At 31.9% G+C, this 10,689-nt stretch overlaps 2 protein-coding genes across 2 annotated transcripts in view; one reads left to right on the forward strand and one right to left on the reverse strand.

The window, feature by feature from the left end:
- The first annotated feature begins 3,538 nt into the window (after positions 1–3,538).
- On the forward strand, positions 3,539–7,090 carry LOC101505081 (uncharacterized). Its single transcript, XM_004491265.4, has 2 exons — positions 3,539–3,741; positions 4,721–7,090. Exons 1-2 carry the CDS (start codon positions 3,677–3,679, stop codon positions 6,801–6,803), a joined length of 2,148 nt encoding a protein of 715 aa, XP_004491322.1. The 5' UTR covers positions 3,539–3,676; the 3' UTR covers positions 6,804–7,090.
- A 1,292-nt stretch (positions 7,091–8,382) lies between these two features.
- Positions 8,383–10,689, reverse strand: part of LOC101505625 (conserved oligomeric Golgi complex subunit 5) — a 6,349-nt gene continuing 4,042 nt past the window's right edge. Inside the window, exon 3 of the mRNA XM_004491266.4 lies at positions 8,383–9,622. Within this exon, the coding sequence (XP_004491323.1) occupies positions 8,684–9,622 (939 nt within the window). The 3' untranslated portion in view covers positions 8,383–8,683. The remainder of the gene's footprint in view (positions 9,623–10,689) is intronic.

Raw genomic sequence — 10,689 nt, forward strand, 5'->3', positions numbered from 1 at the left:
ATAATTTCTGAAAACAACATCGATGAAATATCCAAAATTAAATCCTATTTGAATTGTACTTTTAAAATTAAAGATTTGGGCCACTTGAAATACTTTCTTGGCCTTGAAATTGCTAGGTCCAAATCTGGTATACATATTTCCCAAAGAAAATATACTTTAGATATTTTATCTGATGTTGGTATGCTTGCCTCTAAACCATGATCTGTACCTATGCAGAAAACATCTAAATTCAGCAAGGATTTAGGCCAACCTCTCACTGATCCAACATCCTATAGAAGACTCATTGGAAAGCTGATCTACTTGACAAATACACGACCAAATATTAGCTATGCAATACAACAACTTTCCCAATTTATGTTCAGCCCTACAAAATTTCATTATGACGCTGCCATACAAATTCTTCGTTATCTCAAATTATCACCAGCCCAAGACATTATGTTGTCTTCTTCATCCTCTGTTCAACTTAAAGCTTTTTGTGACAGTGATTGGGCCAACTGCCCTAATACTAGGCGCTCCGTGAGCGGGTTATGCATTTTTTGGGTGATTCTCTCATTTCATGGAAGTCCAAAAAGCAACCTACAGTTTCTAAATCTTCTTCTGAGGCGGAATATCGAGCCATGGCGTCAACGGTGTGTGAAATACAATGGTTCACTTACCTCCTTAATGACTTCAAATTGCCAACTATTGCACCAGCCCTGTTGTACTGCGACAGTCAGTCTGCAAGGCATATCGCGTCTAATTCTTCATTCAATGAGCATACTAAACATATTGATTTGGACTGCCATATTGTCAGAGAAAAGTTGCAACAAGGACTATTTCATCTTCTCCCTATTTCTACTCATCTTCAACTGGCGGATATTTTTACTAAGGCCTTAGATTCTTCACCTGGCCTTAGATTCTTCACCTTTTCATACTCTTATTTCCAAGTTAGGCCTCACTACTATATCCAAGTTAGGCCTCACTACTATATGTGGCTCAGCTTGAGGGGGGAACTTAGTTATATTTGTACCTAGTTAAAGTTAGTTAGTTAGGCTATTAACCATTTCCTAATTATTCTTTTAGGAAGTTAAGTTTGATAGCTCCTATATAAATTAAGGGATCTCTATTGTAAATTCAATCAATTCTTTCATAATAATAACAATTAATATGAGGTATATTCAACATATTCTCTTTCCAATTATCACAAGATAACAGAGAATCATCAACGTCCAAATATACAGATTGTTGGTTTTTATGGTGATACAATGTCTAAAGAAAATAATTTGTAAGTCAATTTGCACTTAAATGTTGTGGTCCCAAATATAAAATATCCAAATGTTATTGTTACTCACGGTAATTTGTCTCTCATACGATTTATGTAATTTCTAAGATAAGAACATAATAATAATATACCAAAGAAATTTATGTTATATAATTTTCACCTAAAGAGGTCATAAAATCTACATGATTTGAATTTTAACTTATTTTAAATAAGGTTTATGTCCTTCAATTTTTTTTTTATTTTTTTTTTATAAATTTCTAATTTAAAAATATTAATTTTTCAAACGTTTTAAAGTCAAAATAAAAGTTACAAAAATATGTATCTAAAAATATAATTTTTAATTAATTTTTCATGTAAGAACTTTGATAATATTGTAAATATGATTTCTACAAAATCATTCCAAAATATTAAGTAACGATTAAAACTAGGATTTTTTTATCAATATATCCTTTTCTTATAATTTTTAAACTAAAATACCCTACTTTGTAATTTATATATCAAAATGTCCTACTTTTTGGGCCTAGGGGTGCAACAGGTGAAGCAAAAAAAAAAAAAATTCCCCAATAGGAGGTCGCTGGCTGGGAATGCGACCTCCCAAAGGGTTTGTTAATTTTTTGTTTATTCGTTTTAGGGTTTATTTAATTGTTAATATTTTAATAAATAATTAAATTAATAAATAATCATATTAAATAATACATTAATAATTAATAATAATAATACATTAATAAATAATAATAATATATTAATAAATAATAATAACAACAATAATAATTATTAATTATTATTATTGTTATTATTACTAAAAATTGTTATAATTAAAAATAGTTATTATTTTTTTGCCATTTTATGTATTATTATATGAATTAAATATATTAATAAATAAATAATAATAATAAATAATAATAATTATTATTATTATATTGTTATTATTATTATGATTAAAAATGATTATAATTAAAAAATAGAGCAATTTATGATTAATCAATTTGCTAAAATTAATTTGATACTTACCAAATTGTACAATTGATAAAAATTTTCATTAATTTTCTCATTAAATATGATTTAGTAAATTGATTAATTTTCTCATTAATTTACAAATTAATTTAATATAAAAAAAATTGATTCGTGTGATTGGAAAAAGTAATAAAAGTAAAAAATAAACTTAATCTAATCATTTTATATATAGATATTTTTAAAATACATTTGGAAGATGAATATATTTAATTTAATTTTACCTTTTGAGATAAGTTAACAATATATTAGTATACAATATATTACCTAATTTTATCTTAATATATCAAAAAATTGATTGGTGTGATTGGTGATGTGGCAAAATATATATATCAAAATTAATGTGGTTGATTAAATGTGACAAGAACAAACTAATGCATATTCAATTTACCAATCACACGAATTAATTTTTTTGATATTAACTGAATTTATAAATTAATTAGAAAATTAAATAATTTACCAAATCATAATTATTCAGAAAATTAATTTTAGTAATTTATGATTAATCATTAATTTTACCATTAAATGAAAAAATTAATCAATTATATAATTTGGTAACAAATTGATTAATCACAAATTGTCCAATTTAGTAAGTAGCAAATTTGGTAAGTATCAAATTAATTTTAGCAAATTGTTAATCATATATTGCTCTACTTTTTATTTATAATCATTTTTAATCATAATAATAATAAAAATATAACTATTATTATTATTATTATTATTTATTAACGTATTATTTATTATTATTATTTATTAATATATTTAATTTATATAATAATACATAAAATGGCAAAAAAAATAATAACAATTTTTAGTAATAGTAACAATAATAATAATTATTATTATTATTATTATTTATTAATATATTATTGTTATTTATTAATGTATTATTATCATTAATTATTAATGTATTATTTCATATAATAATTTAATTATTTATTAAAATATTAACAATTAAATAAAACTTAAACGAAAAAACAAAAAATTAACAAACCCTTTGGAAGATCGCATCCCCAGCCAGCGATTTCTTACTGGGGAAAAAAAAATTTGCTTTCACCTGATCGCATCCCCAAGCCACGACTTTCTACTGGGCTAAAAAAGTTGAACATTTTAGTGTATAAATTACAAAATAGGGTATTTTAGTTTAAAAAAGAAAAAAGATATATTGATAAAAAATCCTTAAATTTATTTTTAAATAATTAACTCCTTCATTCTATTACTATATCTGTCGTAGATGATCATTTATTATAAATAGGACGATTAATTTAGAAGAAGAAAATAAAAAGCAACGAGTTTCCAAGGAGAAAGCACGTCCTTTTAAGTGCATGCTTTGTTCATTCAATGTATTGGCTCTTGTTCAATCTGTGCATAGAAAATTGGAATCTTTGCTACATACATTGATTGATGGAAAACCATGTTGTTGAAGGAAACCCCTCTCATGTTCCTCGCACCTTCATCGATTCTACTTGGTCAGTATCTATTTCACTTTTGGATTTCATGATTCATGCATTATCTTACAACCGAATACTTTGTTACTGTTTTTGAATGGATTGTAACAAATATGTATAAAGTTTAAAACTTTACCAATTGGGTTTGTATGTTTTTTTAATTTACTGTTTCTCACAGAAGGAAGGAACCAACAACATTAAATGGAAGAAAATACACTGTCACTGATTTATGTCTTGTTTTAGAGCATTTTTGGAGAAACTAAACTTCTCCACAACTTCTCATGGAAAAATTGGAATTAAAAGGTCTTGTGAGTTGATCTTAGCTGAAATTAGTTTCTGTATCTCAGATTTTTTTTTAAAGCCCTTGTGATCCGTAGCTCCGACACCATTATCGAAGGCGTGCCCCGGTGTCTGAGACTGACACCTTGATTACATTCAATTAATTTATTTTCTCAAATTATTACCAGTGTCGATGTGTTAGTGTCGTGAACTGTGTCTGTGTGAGTAGGTGTGCTTCATTACTTGTGATTCACTTCTCTATAAATACTTATGACTTTTTCGCAACTGAAGATATTTTAATCAATGTAGCACCGAAATCTCATATTCAAGGCGCTTTTGGTGTCCGATACTGACACATGTGGTTACGTTCGATCAATTTCCATTTTCTCAAATTATTATTGATGTGTCCAATGTCAGTATTTCATAGATTTTAATGAGAGCTCCTCTAAGCTAAAAGCTAAGTTGGGATGTAGTTGCCTTATAAATAATCACTTGGTTGCCTTATGCTGTCAATCTGAGACTGTCTTTATCATGTCCATGTTATGATCATAGTTTTTTATTGTATGTCATGTGAACCTTATAGTAATATGTTGACATGAACAAAGAGCACTTTATTCTTCATTTGTCATCTTAAATTTGATGCAAAAGCATCACTGGTTCTTGGTGGCATTTACATTCTTCTTTTTCTGCAAGCTGCTGATAATTATTTTGCTGTAAACAGGAAGGATGCAAATTATAAACGAAGAGCCATTGCAAGCCTTATACAGGCAGTTTACTTACTCGAACTCGATAGACAGGAGAATAGAACAAAAGAAAACTCTCTAGCTCCAGATTTTTGGATTCCTTTCAAGTATAAGCCGACGCAAACATTGATTGATGAAAGAGATGGATCCATTTTCGGTGCAATATTTGAATTTGATCGATTTGCATCATTGTCTGAATTGAAACCGTTTAAACCAATTGGTGCCCCTAGAGCTGTTTTAGCACTCAGAGGAACATTGATCAGATTACCTACAATGCGAAGAGATTTTGAAGATGATCTCCGCTTTGCTGCTTGGGAAAGCTTGAAGGACTCTGTGAGGTTTAAAGTCGCTATCGATGCAGTAAAATCAGTTTCTGATAAATATGGAAGCAGAAACGTATGCATTGCAGGGCATTCTTTAGGGGCCGGATTCGGTCTTCAAGTCGGAAAGGAATTGGCAAAGGAAAGGATTAATGTGGAAACACATTTATTCAATCCACCTTCTGTTTCACTCGCAATGAGTCTTGGAAATATTGGAGAAAAGGCTGAATATGTTTGGAATAGAGTCAAATCTATGCTTTATTCAGCTAGTGAAGCTCATGTCAACAATGATGTGGACGAGAATTACATTATACGATTGAAAAGAATGATACCTCGATTATCACGCTTGATGGATGCTGGTTTCGGAACAGGAAAATGGGTTCCTCATCTTTATGTTAACAGCAAAGATTGGATCAGTTACTTTTATATCCATACTGATGGAGCAAGAGAGAAGATCACCGAGGTGGAGAATATAAATCCTACAAATGAGCAAAATGAAGCCAAGTTGTTTGTTGTCTCAAAGGAAGACCAGAAATTTCTCGAGGCTCATGGCCTTAAACAATGGTGGTCAAGTGACGGTAGTAACCTAGAGCTTAAGCACAATATCTGCAATAGCAAACTCGTAAGCATGCAACTTAAATCTTTGAACGCCGGTACACCTTCTCAGGTAATACTATTCTATTATCCACAATATGTTTCATTAGCCGCAAGTCGCATCAATATTAGAGAAGCGACATATTATGCTTGGAATATGCTTAAATGTTTGCCTCATTTAAGAGGTAAAACTCAAATTAACAATGATGGAGAAGAGACTTCAGGTATAGGTTTGTTGAATTGGATTCCTCAATTATCTGGCTTGAAGGATACTGGTTATTGGGTGTGCAAATGGGTTCCTCGTCTATATGGCGCAGAAGAGAAGGTGGTTAGAAAGGAGAATATGGATCCTGAAGACGAGCGAATTGGTTCGAAGGTGTTCATTGTCTCGAAGGAACAACTGAAATTTCTTGCAGCTCATGGTTTGGAACAACGGTGGCCAAATGACGCAGAACTTCAGAAAACTATCCGCGATGGAAAACTCATAAGCAGGCATATGAAATATCTATACACTAGTACACCTTGGGAAGTAACAAAAGGATCAAATCGTTCTTTTCTTTCACTTCCAATTTGTCTTAAAAACATTGGAGAAAAAGAAGAATTTGTATGGAAATGGGATAGTATTAAATCCATACTTCTTTCAAGCAGTGAAAATCAGGTGAAAAATAATGATTTCAACAAAACATCAGGTGTAGCATTGAAGAGTTGGATGATGCCTCCACTATCAGGCTTCATGGATGCTGGTTTCGCTGCAGTCAAATGGATTCCTCATATGTATAGCAATAACAGTGACTATATAAGCAAACGATTAAGATCTTTAAACTTTGTTACCCCTTCAGAAGTATCACATATGTTTAATCTACCTTATGTTTCACCAGCCATGATGAGTCTTGGAAATGCTGGTGAAAAAGCAAAATATTTCTTGAACAGACTTGTATCTACGTATCCTTCAAGTAATGAAGCTCAAGTTAGCAATGATTCAGACAAGACTTCATATGTAGGTATGAAGGGTTGGATACCTTCATTATCTGGCTTGAAGGATGCTGCTTTTGGGGTTGGAAAATTGGTTCCCTATTTGTATGCTAAAAAGAGTGGTGGGAAAGGAGAGAAGATGGTTGAAAAGGAGAACAAGGGTACTTTGAAATAATACAGGAAAATCCCAAAGTTAAGAATGGATTTATTCCATAGTTTGCAAAATGACTAGTTTTCAATCTTAACAATGTAGTATGTTTCTTTTAAAAAAAAATGTAGTATGTTTTTCCTTGTGAATTCAAATCTTGTTAAGTTTTGGTTTTCTTTTAATATATGGTTGTTGAGACAGTGACTCGATTGATGTCGATTTGAATTGATGTCGATTTGAAGAGATGAGTTTTAAAAGATGTCTATCCGTTTTTCTGATTTTATGGAACACATCAATCAAGTAGTGGTTTCACCTATGAGAATGAGGAGGAATCTGATAATCTACTTCCATGTGATAATGTCTATCTTCATTGGGTTTTGAACGGTTTTCAAATATCAATCTATGGTTGGTAAACCATGTATTAAAGTGGTTCATTATAGAATTTACGTGAAGGTATAACTTGCTTGTGTTCTTTTAACAGCTGAAGGATCTTTTGATAAAAATGTTGCTGAAAATCATCCACAATAATCAGGTCTTTTAAGTGTCTAGATATTCTATGGCAAGTGGAATGAACAAGATATTAAATGTGAAAATTACCAATTACTTATTCATCTATTGTATTAATTTCAAATCAGCAAAACCTTGGCATTGCCTGGTGTTTGTTATAAAACAATTTTGATTCCCTTGTGAAGATAATGTAGTCACAATTTATACCAGAAAAAGGTATTGTAGTCATAGTTTTAAATCTCATTATCTACTTAAATTTAATCACCAAGTTAAGAAAAACATTTAATTTGATGGTACCAACTTTTTTTGGGTCAAATTAATAGCATGTAATATAGAAAATCTGAGGCAATGGATGTTGGACTTTGAATGCAAGTGGAATTGGGCTTTGGGTGTCGATGAATTGTGAGCTTTTAGTTTGCTTGGCAAATACTGAGCTTTGGTATAACTTCTTCTACCACCACTCAATTTTCAAAACCTTCTAATTAGCATGCTTGAATTAGTCAATTTATATGTATTTTTTTATAAAATACTCTTCTGACCAATCCGAAGAATATTAGAGAGTAGAAGAAGAAGCCATCTTAAACTTATTAGGTGTAGATTAATAGTTGCTTCAACATTTAAAAACATTATTAGGTGTAACTTTAATTTTTTATATACAACAACATAATTGTAATTTTATTCACTAAATTACTAATTACTTTTTTTAATGTGAATTGGAGTAAGCCGAGCAATCTAAATGCCTGGGAGTTTTAACTGTTAAACTAAGTACAATTAAGCTTTTAAAAATAGTAAGGATTTATTACTCACCAAGCCCCATAATACAAATTGCCACCATCAACAACACAAATTGCTCTAAACAACATAACTTAAATTTCTTAGTTTTCATCATCTTGGTAAAGTACATTGGCGGTCCATATTGAGAGTAAAACTGTAAATGAAATATTAGTGGTGACATGACAGTCTACAGATCCAGTTTTCAAAAAGGCCAAAACAATTTTTTTTTAAAACTTTATACATGTAAAAGTCAGACTTAGACCTTGAGTTATCAATATGGCTCAGCTCTAATGCTTTCATTTTTTCAATATATTCATGGAAACAATTCAACGATATAATAATGAATTAAATACCCATTAATATTGGGGGTGTTTACAACAGCACTTGTTTCTATCTTCATCAAAAAGCTATATTTCTCTACATTTGAATACTGTAACAACAGTTAATCAGGAAACTTGAATCAACAGAAATTCCATTATAAGAAAAAGGTAAGGAATGAAGGAAGAAGAACTAGCAGGCCTCTTCCTCATGTTTCCGCGACTAAACCCATTCTAACAAATTTCAAGAAACAATCTGGGAAGTCATAGATGTGATTTAATTTGCTAGACTACAAATGATTTACTGCATCAAGAGTTCGAGGACGCCTTAGTCTTTTCAGTCAACGACGAACCCAATTGAATCATAAGAGGATAAACAGGGCTAAACTCCTTATCGCCTCTACCCCTCACATTTGCAGCATAATCATCGAGTGTTGCTTTGACGCCCTTCCAGATTTGATCCTCCCCTTGAGAATCGAGCCACAATGAATACTGCAACGGAGTCAATTTGTTTCTTTCGAGAGGTGACTGCAACTCTTCAGGACCACGGGTATATAAATGATGGAGTATGACATTTGGCGGCAGATCTTGAAGAAGGGGAGATGATGCAAGCTGGGATGTTTCCAAGAAAATAAGCGGACGAAATGCTCTAAGTGCTCGATATGGGGAACCAAGTTGCTCAACAGGGAACAAATTTTGACCCACAGCTAACTCCAGTTCAGCCATATCCCTAGCCATCCTCAATTTGCCTGATTCTGAAAGTGGTCTGACAAGAGAGGCATGCCGAATGAAGAATACCAGAACACGTGAAGCCATACTCTGGACAAGCCTGGTGCATATGTTTTCAGCTCCCGGTGTTGTGGTATTTCTGGAAGGCAACAACCTAGACAGAAACTCACTGCGGAAGTGAAGAATACATTTCTGGAGCTCCTCCATGTAAGGTGATGCATTATTGTCCATTGCAGCATCCATTCCAAGCATTCCAAAGTTATGATCGTGTATTTGCAATATACAAGACTCGAGACGATCAAGCATTGCCTGGAACAAAGACGTTACTGAGTCACAGGCAACACCATATATTGCACCAAGTGAAGCAGACAACACGTCTGCAGCAATACTGGGCATTCCTTTAAGCATAGATGATATTCGTGAATGAACATCTTGCAGATGTTGACACAATGTGAAGTTCTTGAGCTGTGCTGGTGTTGCAGGGCCACTTACTTGACGCGATTCAGGACCAGTGGAAATCTGCCATAGCAATGAAAATGAATAATCAAAAGATTAGATACTGTGCTTCTACGATAATCTTTACTTCACATGTATAAAATGGACTTGGGGTTTCTAAAGATAAGGATTAGAAAATTCATACACAAAAGGGAAAAAATAGCCTAAAGGTACCAGAGAAAACATACAGCAACAGAACTTTCAATATTACAAAACCCTCAAACAGAAACTGAAAAGGAAAGAAAGATGATGACTCTCCATCTCAAGAATAAAAGTGGTTGTGACATTGCACATTCTAGAGCCATAAAGGGTGCATCTCTTAAAACCAATTAATGGGAACGGGTTCAGAATACACAAAAACAAAAGTGTGTTTATTGATTGATACTTAACTATATTCCAGGTATGTGAGAGACTCGGGTCTCTCTCACTCTAAATTTCTTTCCAAAACCACAGATAGCCCTTACTAGTCTACCTCTCCTCTTATACACAGCCAATCATCTCACACTCTAGAACTAACTCTCTAACTAACTAACTAAATGGTTACATATTAAATTCACAATCCCTCTAAGCTAAAATGTGGAATACACAATTTCGAAATAGGTTAGCCATTAGCTTTTTTTGAAACTAAAATTATCCTTGGATATAGACTTTAATCACAATACTAAGCAAAATAAAGTCAGCTGACTCACTAAACTGCCTGATCGACTGAGTTCAAATATCACATCAAAGAACTAATTGACAAGCAAATACTATTCAAGTTCTTTATAATTTAAGCATGACCAGGCCATGGTAAGTACCAATCAACAGGCGTTGTGCCTCACCATATCATGACAAGCCACAACATGTTAGTAATATCAGTAGATGTTTGATAATCCTTGCTAAAACATCAATTAATAATTTAATATACCAAAAAAAGAAAAACAAGTTTCAAATTTTAATGGTCACTGTTGCTGATCATTGAATGTGGTACTGTCACAAGACTGGCAACACATGCATAGATGAACTCAATGAAAGAATACAGAACCATTATTTACTGATAAATGCATAACTCTAGTTAACATGATTTTATTACTCCTGTGTATCCACTCTTT

Source organism: Cicer arietinum, chromosome 2 (assembly GCF_000331145.2).
Source record: "Cicer arietinum cultivar CDC Frontier isolate Library 1 chromosome 2, Cicar.CDCFrontier_v2.0, whole genome shotgun sequence".
Lineage (NCBI taxonomy): Eukaryota > Viridiplantae > Streptophyta > Magnoliopsida > Fabales > Fabaceae > Cicer > Cicer arietinum.

What these genes read in the sequence shown, in the direction of transcription:
- LOC101505081 (XM_004491265.4), top strand. Translation starts at nt 3,677, where the DNA reads ATGGAAAACCATGTTGTTGAAGGAAACCCCTCTCATGTTCCTCGCACC. An exon ending in ACCTTCATCGATTCTACTTG is followed by an intron (nt 3,742 to 4,720) that starts GTCAGTATCTAT and finishes TGCTGTAAACAG; the next exon opens with GAAGGATGCAAATTATAAAC.